Below are 21,672 nucleotides of genomic sequence, written 5' to 3'. Positions count from 1 at the left end.
TATGTGGATTAGGTCAGGATATTCTTGTGGTTAGTGTCATGCACCATTTGCATGATTGCATGCTGTGCGATAGTCCGCTCCATTATTGTTGAGCACATCGCCAGTTACATGGATCTGCACACACCACCACTCATGGGTTAGTGGTCGATTCAGGCTGAGTGTGTTGCAGCAGGGACTCTGTTAGGCACCGTTGGTCCGCTCATGGGTAGTGTGACACAACGTGTTATCCTGCAGGGATTCCTCCCCGTCATCGTGTACCGGGAGTTGAGAGCATTGCGCTCCCCCATCTATGATTTGGGGTAGGAGGATAGGTGTACTCCGACAGCATCCCGTCCACTCGGTCACTCATCAGGAGTAGTGACGACAGAGTGCACGGTTGTCACAGCCCTACCCACTCGGCCTCACTATGTGTGTGAGATGATCGACTGGCGTCAGGGGTGACCAGGACGCATCATTGGCATCATATGCATGATGCATTTATTGCTTGTGTTTGTGTTTGCTGCATTTATATGCTGCATATTGTTTGGATACCTATGTTTGACATGCATACAGGATTTCCTTATCCCTCGGACTGTTTGACCTTATACTCAGGACCTGGTTAGTACAGTATTCTCCTGTTTATTTCAGATGCATTCTTATCTTTCTTATCAGGAGACTGTACGCATGATTAGTGCTAGGTGTTGTTTCTTTACTTTGCATATCAACTGTACCTGCTGAGTGTTGGACTCACCCCGCCTCCATTGTTGATATTTTCAGGTTGATGCTGTCAGGAGGGAGTTCCAGTCGCTAGTCCTCACTGCACGTAGTGCTGGTCCTGCAGACCTCCAGGATATGTTTGATTTTCTTTGGTTTCTTTCTGTTCTAGACTGTTTGAACTCGTTATGTTCTGGATTTATTTGCTTATGGACATGATATAGATTTTATTATATTGATGGATTTGAATTTGGTTTTTATTCTATTACATGCCTGCCTGGGTGGCAGAAGAGGTGAGTTCGTCGGTTTTGAGCTTTACGAGTGTAGTTGAGTAGGGTGGTTTTTGAGTCAGAGTATTATTACTACGTGGTTGTGTCAGCCAGAGGCTGAATATATATATATAAACTGCGTGGTGATTGATTTTTATTATTGTTATGATTCCAGCCGCCTGTGGCTGAGTATTTAGTGCTTGTAGAAAATTTTGATTGTCCGCCCTACAGGGGAGATGCTGCCGAAATTTTCTCGGACAGGGACTCTTCTGGGGGCGTGACAATTTAGTGGTATCAGAGCCAGGTTATACGATCTTATGTCTTCGTATTTTGGATGTTTGGGATAACCTGATACCAATTTATTTACTTGGTATCAGAGCGCCAAGTTTGGCGATACTTGTTGGATTTTTGTATTATGGATTTTCGGGATTTATCTGATACCAATTTATTTGGTATCAGAGCGGTTTTGATACCCGCTTTTGGTGTTCTGGAGTTATGAGTTTATCTGGGTATTTTCGGATTGCACGCATTATCGGATTTTCGATATGGTTATGTTTCGGATTTTCGTTTCAGATTTATTTGGATTTTCGGCGATATGCTTGTTCGGAATTTTGAGGTCAAATTGGGGACTGGACAGCGACGGAACATCTCCAGACGGCATACAGGTATGATGTTTAATTTGATAGTTATGACATGTATTAGCACTTTATCTTTAGTACTTGTCTGGTTGTTGTAACACATATTATATGTGATGGGATAGCCATTGAGCATGATTGATCTAATAGAGATCAAGGATTATAGTCTCTGGTGATTTTTCAGATCATACCATCAGTAGTTTTGGCTTTTGTTACTACTAGTAGGAGATGGAGGCATATACCAGCCTCTGCTATTGTTAGCTGGGTAGTGGATGATACCCATATATTCCTGTGGACTTAGCCAGGAGAGTTTTATACTCATATCTTTTGGATATTAGGGTACCAGGTACGATGGGAATTGGTCATTGGGGGTTACCATGTTTGATCATTGTTGAGAATAGTTTGAGGTTGAGGGATATTGTGAGATCAGATATTATGATATGTTGATTTCTAATGATTTATGAGAGTAAATGTTATGTGGTTGTCTGATGATCAATTACTAGATATTTGTTTTGATGATCTATTAGTGGATAACCATTTTGATGATTTATATTTGGGTTGTCATTGATGGTGACATAGTGAGTGTCATTTATGATATTCACAGGTTTGATGGTTATGATTGGTGATCAGATTATAATTGGGTGCTGGAGAGTTTTACGGTTGAGTGTGCTTATAAGATTTTAATAAACCTGGTTGGTTGTGGTTAGTTAACAGGATGATAAGATTGATATTTGCTTCTTCTGATATGGGACTATGTGGATAAATAAAGATTGATGTTTTGAATGCTAACTTGCCCTCATGGGGAGTAGAGACTGATGCATCTGATATTATGTGGGCTGATATTTTTGAGGATGAAAATGAGAGTGTCTTGATGTTCCTAAATATTGACTTTTTCTTTTGGGTTGTACACATTTATACATATGATATTATGTGATTATCAGTAGTGCTGGTTTGGATTGTCTTTTGTTATGATGTTTGGGACACACGGTCACTAGTAGGAGTGTACCGTGGTTCCACAGGAGATAGAGGTTGTTACCGTTGGGAGCAGCCGAAGTCAGTGTAGGAGATCCGCAGTCTTTTGTGACTCGCAGGATATTACAGACCTTTCGTCGAGGGTTTCTTCCGCATAGCTATGCTACTTTCACGCGTGACCATGAAAGGCGTGAAGTTTACTTGGACTGAGGATTTCAAGACCAGCTTCTAGGAGCTGAAGCGGAGACTAGTGTCGCCTTTGATTTTTGGTTTTTACCTTCAGAAGAGGACGAATTTGTCCTCTACACCGACGCGTCTCTACAGGGTATGGGTGCTGTTCTGAGGTAGCACGGTAGAGCGTTCTTATATGCTTCTCGATAGTTGAGGGAGCCTGAGAAGAAAATACTCAGTTCATGATCTGGAGTTGGCCGTTATTATTTTTGCCCTGAAGATTTGGCGGTAGTACCTGTATGATATTACATTGAGATTCTCACTGACCATCGGAGTCTCAAATATCTGTTCACTCAGAAGGAACTTAATCTTTGACCGAGGACATAGATGGAGTTCCTGAAGGATTATGATTGTACCATTAGCTATCACCGGGAAAAAGCTAATGTGGTTGCCGATGCACTTAGCTAGAGGTCCAGAGGGACTTTAGCTTGCCACCGAGTTGTGGTCACTGATTTGATTCAGGATTTCTCTGAGTTAGACATTGAGGAACAGGGACAGACAGAGCAGGGTATTCTTGTTACCATAGTTGCTCAGTCGTCGATAAGGACGAGAATCCGAGAGACCCAGTTGTTGAGACCTCATAAAGCTCAACGTGAGGCAGAGTTGGTCCGTATTATCAGACGGAGGATGTCAAAAGCATAAGACTGCCAGAAGAGTTATGCTGACCCGAGTCGGAGACACCTTGAGTTCTCCATTTGCGGCTATATATTTCTGCGAGTTTCGCCCACGAAAGGGGTGAAGAGATTTGACCTCAGAGGTAAGCCAGCTCCGTGGTACATTTGACCTTTCCAGATCTCGGAAAGGATTGGAGCAGTAGCTTACAGATTGGCACTACCACCGTCCCTATCAGGTGTGCACGATGTATTCCACGTATCGATGCTGAGGAGATACGTGCACGACCCGACACATGTGCTGGCAGATATTCCAGTTCCCCTTCAGCCTGATGCTACTTATGAGGAGGTTCCGGTACGGATTCTTGACCGGAAAGAGCGTCAGTTGCGGAACAAGACTATCCGGCTGGTTAAAGTCGGATGGCAGCATCATTCGGATGAGGAGGCTACTTGGGAGCTCGAGGATACGATCCGAGCTCGATACCCCCATCTTTTCACTTGAGGTATGTGATTTTGTTTACCGTTCAGCATTTATTATTGTTATTTGTTATTAGTACACGCTGATGGTAGATACTAAAATTTGGGGACCAAATTTTTTATTAGTGGGGGAGAATGTAAAATACCGGAAAAATGATGAATATTAATAAGGGAATTTTTCGGAATTTTTGGAAATTTTTCGGGAATTTTTTGGAGCTCGTATGGACGAGTTAACGGGGACAAGAACGGGACCCGGAAAAGCCTGTTTAGGCTACCCTATTTAAGTGAGGAAATGTTTATATTTCCTTTTCCTTTTATATTTCTTTTGATTTATTCCTTTATTTGTTTTCTCCTTCTCTTCTTCGCCGAAGGTCCACGCGCCCAATTTCCCACTGCCCTAACCGGCGCCGCGGCGACTCCCTTCCTTTTTCCTCTCTTCTCTGCCCTAGCCGGCGATGGCCGCCCCCTCTGCTACGATTTGGCAGCACGACCGACCACCACGATCTCTACCCCGATTGCCCTCTGCCGATCTCCCTTCTCTTCCGACGACACCACACGAGCGTCGGCCACCTCTCCTCGGTCTTACCTATGCCCTAATCTCCAGCCGGCGTTTCCTTCTTGCCTACACTTAGGCACCACTGTCGATGTGTTCACCATGAACTAGACCTCTCCCTCGCCGGTTCCTTTTCGTCCATCAGTTGCCGACAGAGAGGAAATTAGGGGCTCCGATTCAGCAACTTCTTCGTGATTCATTGAAATTGTGCCCTAGCTTTGGGTTCACAGCCACTGCCCTCTCCTCGCAGACACTGGAACTCGTCGGAAAGGAGATTGAGCATCCGAGTCTTCACTTCACCCTCTGCCCGTGTGCCATTTCCCTTGTTGGAGTTGTGCCCTAGATCGCCGGAGGTCGAGAGCTGGAGAAAATGACAGCGAGCAGTAGTAATCCGGCTATGTGATTGAAGGTAAGGGCTTAGGGTTTGATTTCCGAGTTGTGTTATGTTTCTTGTCTTACCGTGAGCAACCCTTGTATAGGGTGGAGGTTATGTTAACTAGGGATGGAGGTTTCTAATTGTCGGTTCATTGTGCTGGTGGTGTTTCAGGTTTCCAGCAGCAGCTATTCCTTCCGATAGCACTATCCCTAGTTGTGGATCAATATCTGTACTGTGAGAATTTAGGTAAGGTGTAGTGAAATTGTTTCTTTTGTTGTAGCGTGCACCAATTTGTAGGAAAGGACAAGAAATGAATGGCACAAAAATCTATTTAAGTTTAAGTTATTATGAGTAAATGGATTAAGTTTGGAATTTATCTAATGTATGATTAGGATTTATCATAATTTAGAGTTAGAGGTTTTATTTAGCTATTTATGCGAATTTAGCTAAATAAATGTATGTATATCGGTTGACACAGGAGTTTGACGCGAGACGAGTATCTCGGAGTCAGGATTGGACCATTTTATCGGAGGCGGGTACTTTTGACTTATGTCATTTGATATGCTTAGTAATTAAATTAACATGTTGCATTAATTGTGTTTCTTATCTGTTTTCGGTTAATCACTACCCAAATCTTACATGCTTGATTGATTGATTTGTTTTGCATCTCAGGTATATTTTACCTGTTTATACATGCTTATAGGGGTAGTGATATGCCATGCTTGACCATGTTCAGGACCTAGGTTTTATACCTTCTGTATACCTTTGGATTGTTTTGGATTCGTTGACCTTTGATGTATTTTTATATATATGTGGATTAGGTCAGGATATTCTTGTGGTTAGTGCCATGCACCATTTGCATGAGTGCATGCGGTGCGATAGTCCGCTCCATTATTGTTGAGCACATCGCCAGTTACATGGATCTGCACACACCACCACTCATGGGTTAGTGGTCGATTCAGGCTGAGTGTGTTGCAGCAGGGACTCTGTTAGGCACCGTTGGTCCGCTCATGGGTAGTGTGACACAACGTGTTATCCGGCAGGGATTCCTCCCCGTCACTGTGTACCGGGAGATGAGAGCATTGCGCTCCCCCATTTATGATTTGGGGTAGGAGGATAGGTGTACTCCGACAGCATCCCGTCCACTCGGTCACTCATCAGGAGTAGTGACGACAGAGTGCACGGTTGTCACAGCCCTACCCACTCGGCCTCACTATTGTGTGTGAGATGATCGATTGGCGTCAGGGGTGACTAGGATGCATCATTAGCATCATATGCATGATGCATTTATTGTGTTTGTGTTTGCTGCATTTATATGCTGCATATTGTTTGGATACCTATGTTTGACATGCATACAGGATTTCCTTATCCCTCGGACTGTTTGACCTTATACTCAGGACTTGGTTAGTACAGTATTCTCCTGTTTATTTCAGATGCATTCTTATCTTTCTTATCAGGAGACTGTACGCATGATTAGTGCTAGGTGTTGTTTCTTTACTTTGCATATCAACTGTACCTGCTGAGTGTTGGACTCACCCCGCCTCCATTGTTGATATTTTCAGGTTGATGCTGTCAGGAGGGAGTTCCAGTCGCTAGTCCTCACTGCACGTAGTGCTGGTCCTGCAGACCTCCAGGATATGTTTGATTTTCTTTGGTTTCTTTCTATTCTAGACTGTTTGAACTCGTTATGTTCTGGATTTATTTGCTTATGGACATGATATAGATTTTATTATATTGATGGATTTGAATTTGGTTTTTATTCTACTACATGCCTGCCTGGGTGGCAGAAGAGGTGAGTTCGTCGGTTTTGAGCTTTACGAGTGTAGTTGAGTAGGGTGGTTTTTGAGTCAGAGTATTATTACTACGTGGTTGTGTCAGCCAGAGGCTAAATATATATATATAAACTGCGTGGTGATTGATTTTTATTATTGTTATGATTCCAGCCGCCCGTGGCTGAGTATTTAGTGCTTGTAGAAAATTTTGATTGTCCGCCGTACAGGGGAGATGCTGTCGAAATTTTCTCGGACAGGGACTCTTCTGGGGGCGTGACAGCCTTCAAGGCAGCTTGAAGGTGCCTTGAGTTGTTTATCCAGCACAGCTTCTTTTTCAGCTCTTTTGTGTTGGCTTCCTATGCTCCGTTCTTTTGGGTGATTGCGGCAAACCAGAATAGGACTCACCCGAATCCAATTCCCGGCCTTCTCCTCGAGCAGTCTTCCATCCCAGCTTAACGTCCCTCGAATGCCACACACGCTCTTCACGCCCACCGGAGTACTCTTCCATAGCTCTCTCGTCCTTTGGATGCACCGAGCCCGTCGGATCCTTTCCCGTGCCGTCCTTCTCGCTAGCTGCATCTTCCGCTCGACTTCCTGTGCTCCTAAGCTCCTGCACACTCAGACACAGGGATCAAACACAAAGCAGGACCTAACCAACTTGGTTGATCACATCCAAACTACCACGGGGTCCAACAATCTCCCCCTTTTTGATGTGCATCAACCCAAGTTCAAGTTAGGGTAAAAATAGACAGAAAAGTAATTTTAAAAGAAAATTACTAAACTCACATATTAAGCATTAGTTTGCAACAAATAAAATTACAACACATTTTAGAAAAATATTAATATTTTAAACTTTTCTAACTCCCCCTTAACTTGTAACATTTCTCTCCCCCTTTGATCACAGCAAAAACAGGGTGAAAAACTCAAAAAAAAATATATATATATAAATTTTTTTTGAAATTTTAGATAAAATTTCTAAGTAAGAATAATGTTTTTGAAAACAAAATTTTTAAGTAAAAAAAAATTAATTTTCCATAAATTTTCCAAGGAAAAATTAATTTTTTTAAAATAATTCTTAGTAAAAATAACTGAGATTTAAAGAAAATTCTAAGGAGAAAAAAAAATCTATGACTTTTTCACAATAATTTCTAAGTCAAAATCGATTTTTTAGAATTTTTCAAAAATGTTTGAAAAACTTTCACAGCATTATTTAATTCTTGTTTAATGCTTTTTCAGAAAATTAATTAAACATTTTCTTTCAATATTTTAGCTTCCAGGTCGTGGCGAGGCACTAGGCCTTCTTGGTTATTGGAGCAACAACCACTTCCTTAGACAAACCTTCCATAAAGAATTTCAATGTTTAATTTTCTCACTGTAAACTTTTAACTAAAAGAGAAATTTAAACTAGTAAAGATTTTGGAACCCAATAAAGGTTCCTTCCTACAGGGTTGGTCAAAAACTTAGGGGGTACATGATTTTTGGGCACTTTTCTAAGTTGACCCTGGTGTTTTCTAATGTACCAATTTAATTTTCCATAAATTCTTAATTTTGATTCAGGAAATTTATTTAAGCATGCATCAAATTTTAATTTTTCAATTTCTAATTTTAATTTATCATTTTCTGATTTTATACTATCGTACATTTCAAGTGGACATGCTTTTGCTAATTTCATTTTCAATTCTTTATTTTCTTTTTCTAATTCGAATAAGTCTTTAGAAAGAGATTTAATAAAGCGAAAAGACTGAGTCGGGGTTAGATTGCGTACCTGACTTACCTGACTCGGTGAGTCTCCCCCTTCACTGCAGCTTTCCTCTTCTGATGTTCCTCCCCCTTCATCGATGCTCATCTCTGAGCAAGACGTTTCTTCTAGCTGATGGTTGACCATCAGTGCTATCCCCGAGAATTCTTCGACTTCTGATTCGGAGGACGACAAATCATCCCATGTGGCCTTTAGGTTGTGTTTGGGTCGAGCTGGATTCTTGCTCCTTTCCTTATCCTTCTGTTTGCTCTTCAATTTTGGGCAGTCCTCCTTGATATGCCCTTCTTCGTTGCAGTTGTAGCAACGAATCATTCTTTTCTTTAGTTGATGCCTCTGCGATCTAAACTTATTAGTATTAAAAAATTTATTGAAGCGTTTTACCAGTAGTGTCGCTTCGGATTCGTCGACTGAGGCTTCTAAGTCATAACCATTTATTTTTGCCTTTAAGGCAATGTTCTGACTGGTCTTCTCCACTCCATTAGGCTCTGTAACTCGAGATTCGTGAAGTTCAAAAGTAGAAAACAATTGTTCTAAAGTACTTACCTCGAAGTCCTTAGAGATGTAGTACGCATCTACTAAGGAGGCACAATCGGAAGTTCTCAGAAAAGCGTTGAGCGTGTACCGGATCGAGTCCCAGTTAGTTACTTCTTCTCCAAGGTTGTTGAATTGAGTTATCAGCTCTTTGATCCTCGCTTGGAGTTGCGCTACCTTCTCGCCTTTGTTCATCCAAAGGTTCGTCAACTGGGTTCGGAGGATGTCGCGCCTTGCTAGTTTTGCTTCGAAGGTACCTTCGTGAAGCTCTAGGAATTTTTCCCAGAGATCTTTCGCAGAGTCGTAGCTTTCGAACCGATTTACCTCCTGAGGCGGCAGAACGCTGAGTAGGTGGAACTCAGCCTTCCCGTTGGCAACGAAATCTGCTTGTTCCTTTTCCGTCCAGGTGTTTTCCTCCTTATCTTTCAGAACTGCATAGCCATATTTCATTATTAAAAGAATGTCAAATTTAGTTTTAAAAAATACCTCCATTTTGCGCTTCCATGTGGCGAAGTCTCCGTCGAATTTCGGGGGATGGATGTTCGCTCCGACCATCGTCTTGATCGTAGTGCTTCAGTTGGCGGTTAGTCTTTCTGAGGTGATCAGACTCTGATACCAATTGTGGGTGCAGCGGAGGCCAGCAAGAGGGGGGTGAATTGCTGAAAATAAAAAATAAACTATACCCTCCTCGTGCTTTCAACTCGATTAGTGCAATAGCAAATAAAACAGTAAAGTAATTAAAGCAGTAAACAGAAAAGAAACAGAAATTTAACCTGGTTACAACCAAGGAGGTTGTTAATCCAGGGCAATGGGAAGCGCACTAAAAAGAATCTCCTTTACTGAAGGCGGAGAAGCCTTTTACATTTTGGAAGCTTAGAACTAGCTAGGAATGGCTACACAATTGATTGCTTGAGTTGTTGATTATTTCCTAGCTCCAGGAGCCTTTATATAGGTCCTGGAAATCCTATCCCGAGGGTCCAAGGCGCCTTCAACAAGGTTTAAGGTGCCTCCAGCTCGGTCAGCAGATAAAACTTTATCCGATGCGCAAACGGTCTGTTTGACCAGGCTCAAGGCGCCTTCATCAGCCTTGAAGGCGCCTTCAAGCTGAAGGCGCCTTCAAGGCAGCTTGAAGGCGCCTTGAGCTGTTTATCCAACACAGCTTCTTTTCCAGCTCTTTTGCGTTGGCTTCCTATGCTCCATTCTTTTGGGTGATTGCGGCCAACCGGAATAGGGCTCACCCGAATCCAATTCCCGGCCTTCTCCTCGAGCAGCCTTCCGTCCCGGCTTAACGTCCCTCGAACGTCACGCACGCTCTTCACGCCCACCGGAGTACTTTTCCGCAGCTATCTCGTCCTTCGGACGCACCGAGCCCGTTGACTCCTTTCCCGTGTCGTCCTTCTCGCTAGCTGCGTCTTCCGCTCGACTTCCTGTGCTCCTAAGCTCCTGCACATTCAGACACAGGGATCAAACACAAAGCAAGACCTAACCAACTTGGTTGATCACATCAAAATTACCACGGGGTCCAACAGCTTCTACCCATTGTGTCACCCTAGAGTCCTGATCAGGCAGAAATCCTAGTCGAGCATCCTTGGAGTAGGGAAAGGGTCAAGATGGAGGTTGGGATGGCCTTTTTCTTCAATTTGTTGGCAGGAGCAGGCACCTTGTCTACTTTCCATCAAGCTGTCTGGGCTTCTTCTACATTGATGTAGCTGGCTGCCTTCCCCAGCATCTCATCAAAATTATTTACTTGCTCTTGGATGAGAGCCTAGAATAACTCCCCCTCCACCAGGGCATGGGAGAAGGCACTCATCAAGATTTCTGAGGTAGCGGACGGGATGCCCTGGGATACCTGGTTGAAGCGTTTGATATAGCTTCTCAAGGGTTCTATAGACCCTTGCTTGAGGACGAAGAGACTGTGGTCTATCTTCTGATACTTCCTACTACTAGTGAAATGACGCAGGAAAATGGTCTTGAAGTCTCGAAAATAGGTGATGGACCCATTCGGCAATCCATCGAACCATTTTTGTACCGAGTCAAACAGAGTGTTAAGAACACTCGACACTTGATGGAGTCGTTGTATTGGTGCAGCAACGTAGCGTTTCGAAATTTTTGGAGATGATCTTCTGGATCTTTGCTACCATCATATTCTCTAATAGTTGGGGACTTGTACCCCTTTGGTAGCTTTTCCTTGAGTACCCTTAGAGAGAAGGGCACTTGCTCTTCGAGCATCTCCTTCAGCTCTTCTTGGAGCACTATGGCTTTTCCCTTCTTCGAATCTCTGGGCGGGGAACTCTCAGCCATGGAGGCTTGCGGTTGCTCTTTCTTATTATAACAGCCCGGACCCTTGTTATAATAGTCCAGGCAGGGCTCGCGATAGAAGGATTGAGGGAAATCCTCAGGTTGTTTTCTTTTAGACCCCCTATCCGAGACGCGAATCTGGTCCTTGGAAATTGTGGGCATCTTATGTGGGTGTGAAGCAATGGTGTGTTTTTAGGAAGCCGCTTGCCTATTGGCCTTCGTGAATAGTTCATACTCTCCTCCTATCATGGTGACGTAGATTCTTCTGGTCTCCTCCATCGTCGCGTTCCAGAACAGGTGAAGGAAATTCCCACAGACGATATCAAATTGATCCTGTCCGGATTCTAAGTTAGATGAAGGTCGACTGAGATGGCGTCGGTGTTGACGGATGGGCGACTTGGACACACTCGACGTATATGCACTGGAAAGACGGACCCCTACGTGGAGCTCAAGGACAGTGGTAACGAGATCGAGGGTACTTAGGCCCTGTGCACATTCAAGCAAGCACATGGAACGTTAGAGATAAAAAACTAGGGAAAAATCCCTGGCACAGACCCTCCGATGCTCAAGTACTTTTTTTCAAGAAAAACAGTGTACGAAGAAAAAATAAATGTAGAAGACGAGTGCGAATGCATACGTGCATGTACCTGGCTAAGGGAGAAGACCTTCCTTTTTATATGACAATGTGTCCTCTAGAGATTGATCGATGTCAGAGAATGTCTTATGTTAGAGTCTACCAGGTGATGGAGGACATGTGGTTCTCTCTTATTGGTTGAAAGAAGGTTCCATTCGTAGATGATAGCAGACTATTGGAATATTCCTTGACGTATGACAATTATATCCTGACAGGAGGTTACGATTCCCTAGCATTGTTGTCGCCCAGTGCTTTCTGTCCCGCTCGAGTTTAGCTATGGACAACTCGGGATGACCGTTCGGGTGTGACACTTGACTCGAGTCTTGATGATGGAGGTGAGTTGTGGCGAGAGCCCCACCTTTCATGTTTGGATCACTGAAAGGCCAACCAGGAGTTGTCTCCCTAAAGGTACCAGGTCAGGCTGTGTGGCCAGGGCTAAGGAAACCCGACCAGTCGGGGCAGGTCAGACATTACTCCAGACTACATATTATGCTTCAGATCTGGGATCCTGATCTGTCAGTACTTGACCGGATATTATGCAGCTGATAACGCCATGCGGCCTAACTCCTTCTTTCCTCTCCTATCTGCTGACTGTCACATCCCTCTAACTTCTGATTGTCCTTGCCTGCCATGCCCCCTTAACTTCTGACTGTCACGTTTCCTTGACTTCTGGCTGCTACGTCCTCTTAACTTCTGACTGTCTGACCTTATCGGGTCCCCCTCCTTTATACACCGTATCAAAAGTGATCATTATTGGAGGTCGACTCTCTCTCATCCCCTTTCTTTCAACCTTTTCTCTATCTTCCTATGAGATAGGGCACGGGTTCATATCAATAGCCCTATGATATGCACCCTAAATTATTAAACTCCTCAAAAGAACATCTGGGCATTTACTTGCATAATGAGATTAGGTTAGGGCTTATCTAAGAGACCCTAAAAGGGGTGTCTTTGAGGTGCCACTACACCATGGGTATTTTTTGTTTCGACCACTACAAAATTATGTGAAGATCATATAGGTAAAACTCACAAAGTTAAAGACTTCAAGTAAAATCTAGAACAAAGTGAAAAGATTTGTAGGCGATTCTCATGTAAACAATACAATCAGATGAAGTTTGAAATGAAGGCTACAGTTCAGTTCAACTGAAACATTCATATAAAAGCAAAAAGAAAATAGTTTGAAGGTATAGCTTCCATCTCAAGTGAAAGTTTTCATGCTAAATTCTTGCTGAGAAGTTCTTGAGCTCAACCTTTTCAAAAGTTTGAAGAAGAAGAAGTCAAATCCTTCAAGAAAAATATCGTAACTTCTTCTTGCTTCATTTTTCTCTTTTTGCTGTGATATTGTTGTAGAAGGTTTCTCCATCTTCAGATTTGGTCTGAGAATGAGGAAATCAATAAAGGTGGTAGAACACCAGGTGAGTCATGGGCGTACTCGCCTTGGGAGGTGGTGAACTAAATAAAATAAATTTGTTAGCAATTGTGTACTATGTTTTGTTGTCGCTTCAAGGTTTCCGTTGCATTCTCGCCAATAAAGCAATTAGCTATTCACCCTCCTCTAGTTGACAAGGTGCTAACATGATGTAGGATAGGAAATAAATAATGTTGAAAGAAAATTGTTAGGATATAATCAAAGTTCTACATTGGAAATATATAAAAAAGATCATGAATTTAAAAAGATGTAAGATGTCTCAATTGATCGAGACCTTTTAAGTGGAGTCGAAAAATAAAGTCACGAGACCTTAAGTCCAAAGTGGATAATATCATGTCATTATGGATATATGTGAATATTCTTTTGGACACAACAAAAATAATTTTAAAATAATACATTTAAGATAAATTCAAAATTGGTGCATCAATAATAAAAAGAAAAAAATTGAAAGATATTAAAATTTAAAAAACATTCAAGATTTGTGCCTAAATTGGAAAATATTCAAGATTAATACATGATTTAATTTTTATCATGTGGTAATTTATAAATTTTTATTTAAAATATTTATTATATATTTGTTATCTAGTAGTCTATATACAAAGAGTACAGAGTCTTGTATTTTAATCAGATTGAGATTAATATAATTTTGCATTTAACTTTTCTAAGAGTTTTTTTCCTCTATGTAAGATTATTTTCACATTTATGTCATTAATTTTGTTCCAAGTTCTTTTGTGGTTCAACAGCTCAAATTTGGTGTTCATGATTTTCTTGACTATTTTGTAATCAACAGATTTATTACTTTATATTTTTGTGACATGACTATTTAATGTAAATAAATGGGCTAATCATTTGCTACTATATAAAATTTCTTACTCCGTCCTTACGTGTTCACGATATGGTGCTTGCATTCATTCATGCTAATTCGGGACCATATTGCTAGCCCATTGAGTCACTAGGTACCTAACATACACACATGTCCTTGCGTGTCGATGATGTGGTGCTTGCATTCATGCATGGTAATCCAGGACCACACTTTCTAGCCCATCGAGTCACAAACTCACAATGTTGCTTTTGAATGTGTTGGTGTGTTTGCACATCTTGGTTCATCTTAGTACTTATGCCTCATTGACTTGAAGAATCTGATAGTCATATACATATTCAAATAACTCCTTCAAAATATTGTCTTGTAAAATATCTTAATAGATTTGTTATTAATTTAGATTAGGTCATTATATTAGAATAAATTATTAGAGTTATTAATAATTTTTATATTGATTTGATATTATTGTGCGATATATATAGAGTTATTATGTAATCTATTGGGATAAACATTAAAGTGATTCAATTAAATAATTAAATCAATTAGGTTATAAGAGGTAAGTGATCATTTCATCCCTGCTTCCTTTCAACCTTTTTTTCTATGTTCCTATAAGATAGGATGCGGGTTTCTATATCAATCGTCCTATGATATACATCCTAAATTATTAAACTCATCAAAAGAACATCTTGGCATTTACTTGCATAATGGGATTAGGTTAGGCCTCATCTAAGAGAGCCTAAAAGGGGTGTCTTTGAGGTGCAACTACACTATGAGTATTTTTGTTTCGACTTTCGACCACTGCTAAATTATGTGAAGATGGTATAGGTAAAACTCACAAAGTTTAAGACTTCAAGTAAAATCTAGAACAAAGTGAAAAAAAAAAAAAAAAGACTTGCATGCGATTCACATATAAACAATCACAATCAAATGAGACTCTTTTAAGTCGCAATGGACTCGAGTCGTACTTTTACATGTGAAAACATAGTTCAATAAAAGCCAGTCTTTCTATGGTATCAAACAAGAAGAAGCCCTACTTCGCCATTTGCTAAAGTGAAGAAAAGCTTATTTGTTTCTATCAATAAAGCAATGACCTTAGAAGAAGCTTAACAAAATTCTAAGGATTTGTCACAATTTCAAAATTGAACTAGGAACGAAGACCGAACATAGATTGGATTTAATTGAGAAATAATCTCAAATAATATAATGGCATCAAACGGGTATAGTCATTGACTTATCAACGAGCTAACTGACCGAACTTGAATCTATTGATTCACCTTATTCTCCGACAAATTATCTATTCTAAAATTCCAATCAGATTAATTCTTGGTTTGTGGCTCTCCCAATCATAGTCACATCTCACTTTTCATTATTTTGCTTTGCGACCGACTCTCCTCCTTTGTCGATGTCAACAAATGACAGAACTTTCCTAGTTTCTTCCTCGAGACAATCCACACAGATGAACTCTCTTTTTTAGCCTTTAACAGATTCATATATTTATATTACAATAGGTATCTAGGACACATAAGAACATGGTGCTTTACAAGCACTGTCGAAATAAAAAATTGTGAAAATCATTGAAAGATGAGAACACTTAAAACACTGTTGTCTGTGATGAACATGATAGAATTGATGCCTGATGAGACAGATAAAATTGTGCTTAAACTGATACTTAATGAGATGCCAAGCAAAGCATTAGTGGTGGGCGTTTTCGATTCTCAGTGTACAACGGTCAGAGGCAGGGCATATAAACCCAACGGTGAGGGTTCGATTAATGTGTCCATTTTTACCTCGATCGTTCTGAGATTCAGTATACGCAAGCCTAAGTCGTACATAAGATAATATTTGGTTTTAGTAAAGATAAGGGCTAGATTTACCCTCCTTTTAGATAATAATAATAATAATAATAATAATAATAATAATAATAATAACTAAGTCCTGTCTCATGAAGATTTACACTCCACGTGTGATAAAAAAAAAGCGATTTGTTCCACCCCAATGTCTCTGCCAACTCGTCTCTAGACCCACACGGAGGAGACAAATCATGGATGATTACTAGTCATTAGTACGGGTGGCCAAGCCATAGAGGAAGACATGCAGTAGCGGATCCAGACAAAAAAATAAGGGGTGCTCAAAGAAGGGAGCTCGAGCTCGTCTTCCTTCTCGCTGCCCCTCGTACTGCAACATATTAGTGGAATTTTCCAGGAGCAAGGGGGTGCTCAAACACATCCCCGCTCCCCCTAGATCCGCCATTGAAGGCATGCTCAAACACGCCGAATTTTGATCCCAAAATTTCATATGACGATATCTCATATCTTAATCACCACATCATTGCGAAGGAACATATTTACACTCCACGATGGTGGCAAAAGATAACATGGAGGAGGTAAATTACAAGTGGCTACGAGCCTTTGGAATAGTGACTAACGCATAAAGGGGCAGCTACCTCCGCAATGCCGAGATTCGAATTCCAGACCTCATGGTGGTAGCACCTCATGCGCTAGCCACTATGCCGTCCCGAGGGGAGTTACACTTCTCCACGGTGGCAAAAGGTGATTCATTCGCCCCCAGTGTCCCCGTCAACCTGTCTCATGGTCAATATGGAGGAAGTAAATCACGAACAGATACTAGCCTTTGGAATAGTGACTAACGCATGAGGGAGACATTTATCTTAGTTATGCCGAAATTCAAACCCTAGACCTTATGGTGACAGTACGTTATACGCTAGCCACTATATTGTTTCGAGAGGACGACTTACACTCCTCCATGATGGCAATAAGACGAATACGCTCACCTCAGCGCTCTCACCAACCTGTCCCAGAACTAACACAGAGAAATCATAGACAAGAGAGAGAGAGGGGTACACATCATTTCAATAGTAGATCAACTCACTTACCTCATTTTTCATATATTTTTACTAAAAGGAGCACAAATTAAACTTTTATCAATATAAAGTATATTATACACCATCTTATCATATAATTTTATGATTGCACCAAAACTCTCCTCTCCTTCAATAATTTGAATAAATGATGTTAGAATTTCATTACATTTTATTATAATTTTATTACGAGCTTTTAATGAATTAAATTTCGAATAATTCAGGACGCCTCGGTTCATTTACATTGTTTTGGTTATCTGTTGAAAAAAATCTGCAACCATTCGCATGCCGCCATCTGATTACTCCTATCTGACGTCATGTCGCTGGCATCATCATCGCCATTAGAATCCACGCACTACTGTAGTGGAACTTGGTCAGCTGTATCGATAAATAGCAGCAACTAGAGCTAGCGATTGCAGGAGCATCCAGTGACTGAGTGAGCACGATGGATTGGAGACCGGTGGCCGCCATGCTCGCAGTGGATGTCGCACTTGCACTGATGAACGTCATGGTCAAGAAGGCTCTGAGCGAGGGCATGAACAAGCTCGTCTTCATCACACTCAGGCACGCAGTGGCCACTCTCTTCATCTCCCCCATCGCCTTCTTCTACGAGAGGTACCTACAGATTATCTAAACTCACACTGCAGATCATATATATATATATATATATGTGATCGATCAGCCCCTACAGTTCATCTTGCTTGATTGCAGGAAGATCAGGCCAAAGTTGACTCTGGAAATCTGCTTGTATCTCTTCTTCAGCGCCATGTTTGGGTATGATCATATTTGACGATATATGCTGAATCTCATTTGTTCAGAATATGAGTCAACAGCTAGCTGTGTTATGTTTGCACGCAGTGCTTCTCTGACTCAGTACCTCTTCTTCCTCGGACTGGAGCACACCTCTGCCACATTCGCCTGCGCCTTCCTCAACATAGCCCCTGTGTGCACCTTCCTCATATCCTTAGCAATGAGGTAAATTATAATATATCAAATCGAAACTTGTTCAGAAATATATAATGCTTATAATGGTTATGGATGCAGGATGGAGTTTGTGAATCCGACAACTAAGGAGGGGAGGGCGAAGGCAGTCGGGGCACTCGTTTGCTTCATGGGAGTGCTCGTGCTCACATTCTACAAGGGAGTTAGATTGAACAGAGGCGGTGGCGAGGCGGCCGGAGGATCGAGAATGGGAGGAACAGAGTATGGATCGAGGAAATGGACGATGGGTTCTATGGCAGTGATCGGAGGGTGCGTGAGTTGGTCGGCGTGGTTCCCGTTGCAGGCCAGAGTCGGGCGCAAGTACCCTGCTCTGTGTTCATGCACTGCGCTGGTGTTCTTGATCAGTTTCCTGCAGGCGGCGACCTTGAGCTTGGCCACTCAGAGGGGAGCCTCAGTCTGGATCTTGAGGAAGAAGATGGAGATCGCCACTGTCATTTTTTCAGTAAGGACCCATCTTTTGAATCCACTTCCTCTTAACAATCTTACTTCCGTCAAATATGAATCATCAAATTATAAAATTGATCATCATGTTTCTCCATCAAGTACAATAGTTTGACAGAGACCAACCAAAGAGAAGGTCATTTACCTTCAAAATTTAGTCGGACAAAATCTTAACACATAAATTATCAAAAAAAAAAAAATGATGGAATTCCATGTTGTTTCACAGAAATTTTGTAAGCAAAGTTAACTTTCTGAATGGTCCAAAGGGTGATGTGCCAATTCCCTTCCACTTTAATTGATGTAAAGCATATCCACACATATTGCTGATTCTCTCTTTTTAATTATTTTTTTATTAAAAGAGAGAGAGAGAGAAGTTATTGATGGAATTTGTGTTGACATATTAATGCAGGGGGCAGTGGGGTCTGGGTTTGGGATTCTGGCCATGTCATGGTGTATAGAAGAGAAAGGGCCTGTGTTCACTGCTGCATTCACTCCTCTGATACAGATCCTGGTGGCTCTCATCGACTTCGCCTTCCTCCACGAACAAGTCTACATCGGAAGGTATTCGATCTCTCCGAGACTTTAATCTCTCTTGTTTCGAAGAAATTATTGTTACATTAATTTGTTGTTGTAACTGGCAGTGTGTTGGGGTCAGTTTTGGTGATTGCTGGGCTCTACTCGCTACTCTGGGGGAAGAACAAGGAAGGCAAAGGTGGTGTCGTAGGGAAGGAAGAAAACCGAGTTAATGGAGGAGACGACCAAGTGCAGACTGCAACTGTTTGAATGCTTAAAGTACATCTCATTGTAGAAAACTACGCGCTCATCGTTCATTTCTTCTGAATAAATTTACGATTGAACAAGAACAATAAAGTCGACAAATTAAATTAACAGGTCTATTGGATTAAAGGTGCAATCCAACAAATCTCTACCTTGACTCGGCTCGAGCTCCGTAAAGGGCTATTCGATTAGTGACTTCTTCGATCAAGTCCAAGCAATATTAGGACTTTATGACTTAAAGTTTCTCGTAGTTTGATCACCACGAAGACGTTAGTGACTCATTCAAATTCCTATCCTTCCTTATTTTTTTTATTTTTATTTTTTTTGACTTTCATCACAACTAGAGTACCTTTAGAAACATGCAAAACCTCACTTTCGGCTTGTAGAGGCACTTCTCTCTTTTAAAAGTGCCTAAAATGGTATCTCTTTAGCCTTTTCTAGCAAAATAAGTAAGGACAAATATGTCAACATCAAAAATCTTTTATACTAATAGTTAATAATCACTCATAATTTAATTTTTTCATATTAACCTAAAAATAGATTAGCGCGAGAAGCGAATGAATCACCTGTCATAAGAAAGAAAAAAAATCATCCCCCAGTGTTATAATGTAACGGTAGAACATCTAAGTTATCATCCAAACATCCACAGATCGATCTCCAAGTATGACGTATTTGTAAGAATTTTTCCTCCAAATGAAACACACAACCAAAGGATGTTGGCTTCTGGACTGTCTGTCGTGAGCGCTTCCCGCGAGTACTTTTTCAATTTAATCTTGTGCCTCATCAAAAATTGATCATAATTGACATAAACTAGATATACAATGTCAACTAATATAATACAAAAATATAAAAAATAAATTTTATTCATATTTATTTTTCAACTTCGAACAATCTTTAATAATATGTCTTAATTTTTTTTATAATGAGAACAGAATGTTAATCTTTAAAAATATGTCTTAATTTTTTTTATAATGAGAACAGAATGTTAATCTTTAATAATATGTCTTAATTTTTTTTATAATGATGACCGGACATACATTCGATATGTAAACTTGGACAACAACCAAACATTTTGCATCTAAGGTTGCTTTTTCCCATTTCAATCAAAGAATCAAGAATCTTGTGTCTTCCTTTTAAAATTTTATATCCATCAGTTTGTACTAAGACCATGATTCACACATTACATAAAAAAAAGGTGCAACTCGAGATGTTATTAAATTCTCAATATCAAACCTCATTGTGGTCATTAGAATAAAATAAGGTTAAGAAAATGACTGAGACTCGATGCTTGTTTGCATAGTTCAAGTGTGTAAACTATAAGAGAAATCCAAAGGATCGTCACTCGAATATGCACTCCATTGGGTCCAAGTACACAAGAAATACTTCAAACATGAAGTAGCAGTAGAAATCCACCAATGAAGGGCACACTGAAGCAACAAAATTATCTTTTGCTTCCCAAATGTTACGAATGTAGCAAACCGGATGAACAACAGCAATTGATGTAGTCTTCCTGGCATTCCACTCTTCTTGAGTGAACATAATTTTCACTTTGTACGATTTCACACTAACCCAAAAAAACAAAGAAAACAGCTTCAAAGAAGACTAAAGACCTACAATAGTGAAGCAACAAATATTTTTGGAGCGGCTATTGATCTTGTCTGAAAACTATAGAGATAGCGTGTTGGGCACGATGACTTGATCATTGATTGAAAGAAGATTTTTTACTCCATAGAGAGACTTCCTTTTGATCCTACGCACACGAAGACGAGCAAACAAAATGTCAGCGTCCAAAAATCAAGCGGGAGTCCCTAGCGAGAGTCTTGCGATGCTCAAGTCAGTACAATTTTGGATGACTGAATGAAGAATAGTAGAGAACGAGCACGTGAGAGTAAGTTTCAGATGTTTAGAGAATGTACATTCCCAATAGAGAGGACCCCCTTATATACCACTTCTCATAATCTCCGCAATCATGAAGTAGTGAAGTGTGTCAGACGTTGTTATGTAAAAGAAAGTGTATAACATAGGTAATGTGCAATAATTGTCTGAAGAATTTTTCATTTACCAACATGTATATCTCTTTTGTCATTTATAACTTATGTCGTTGCTGAGGTTGTAGAAGAAATATATTGTCATAAATGGTTTGTTGATGAGAAACATGATGATCCTTGAAGCAGGTTCTAGAAGAATATTCGCTGACATATAGTTGTCATTCTGACAAGTTGTTAGGATTCTCTACTCATGCTGTTAGCTGAGTATATCTCGGTTGGCTTATAAGGATGATCGTCTTTATGCCTGTCCTTGTATTAAGCTGTTTTATTATGTATGAATGCTATAAGAAATCTGTTTAGAAAACAATATACTGCATTGGGCATACTGGAAGTCCATTCAAGAAGCCATATAATGAATTGTGCATGCTGGAAATCCATTTGGGAATCAATATGAAGCTAAGTGCCTTAGGCCCAGTCGACCTTTTATCTAGCCAAGCATGCATAGAGAGATTTATGAGGCTAAGTGGCT

At 40.7% G+C, this 21,672-nt stretch overlaps 1 protein-coding gene across 1 annotated transcript; it reads left to right on the top strand.

Annotated features, from left to right (window-relative positions):
- The first annotated feature begins 17,366 nt into the window (after nt 1-17,366).
- On the top strand, nt 17,367-19,246 carry LOC122031105 (WAT1-related protein At3g30340-like). The gene is made up of 6 exons (XM_042590189.1): nt 17,367-17,550; nt 17,647-17,709; nt 17,794-17,910; nt 17,980-18,379; nt 18,788-18,939; nt 19,020-19,246. The coding sequence occupies exons 1-6, from the start codon at nt 17,381-17,383 to the stop codon at nt 19,159-19,161; spliced, it is 1,044 nt and encodes a 347-aa protein (XP_042446123.1). The 5' UTR covers nt 17,367-17,380; the 3' UTR covers nt 19,162-19,246.
- Nucleotides 19,247-21,672: the final 2,426 nt, after the last annotated feature.

Source organism: Zingiber officinale, chromosome 11A (assembly GCF_018446385.1).
Source record: "Zingiber officinale cultivar Zhangliang chromosome 11A, Zo_v1.1, whole genome shotgun sequence".
Taxonomy (NCBI): Eukaryota; Viridiplantae; Streptophyta; class Magnoliopsida; order Zingiberales; family Zingiberaceae; genus Zingiber; species Zingiber officinale.
This window is presented reverse-complemented; position numbering and strand designations above follow the sequence as displayed.

What these genes read in the sequence shown, in the direction of transcription:
- LOC122031105 (XM_042590189.1), top strand. Translation starts at nt 17,381, where the DNA reads ATGGATTGGAGACCGGTGGCCGCCATGCTCGCAGTGGATGTCGCACTT. An exon ending in CTCATATCCTTAGCAATGAG is followed by an intron (nt 17,911 to 17,979) that starts GTAAATTATAAT and finishes TTATGGATGCAG; the next exon opens with GATGGAGTTTGTGAATCCGA. An exon ending in GAACAAGTCTACATCGGAAG is followed by an intron (nt 18,940 to 19,019) that starts GTATTCGATCTC and finishes TGTAACTGGCAG; the next exon opens with TGTGTTGGGGTCAGTTTTGG.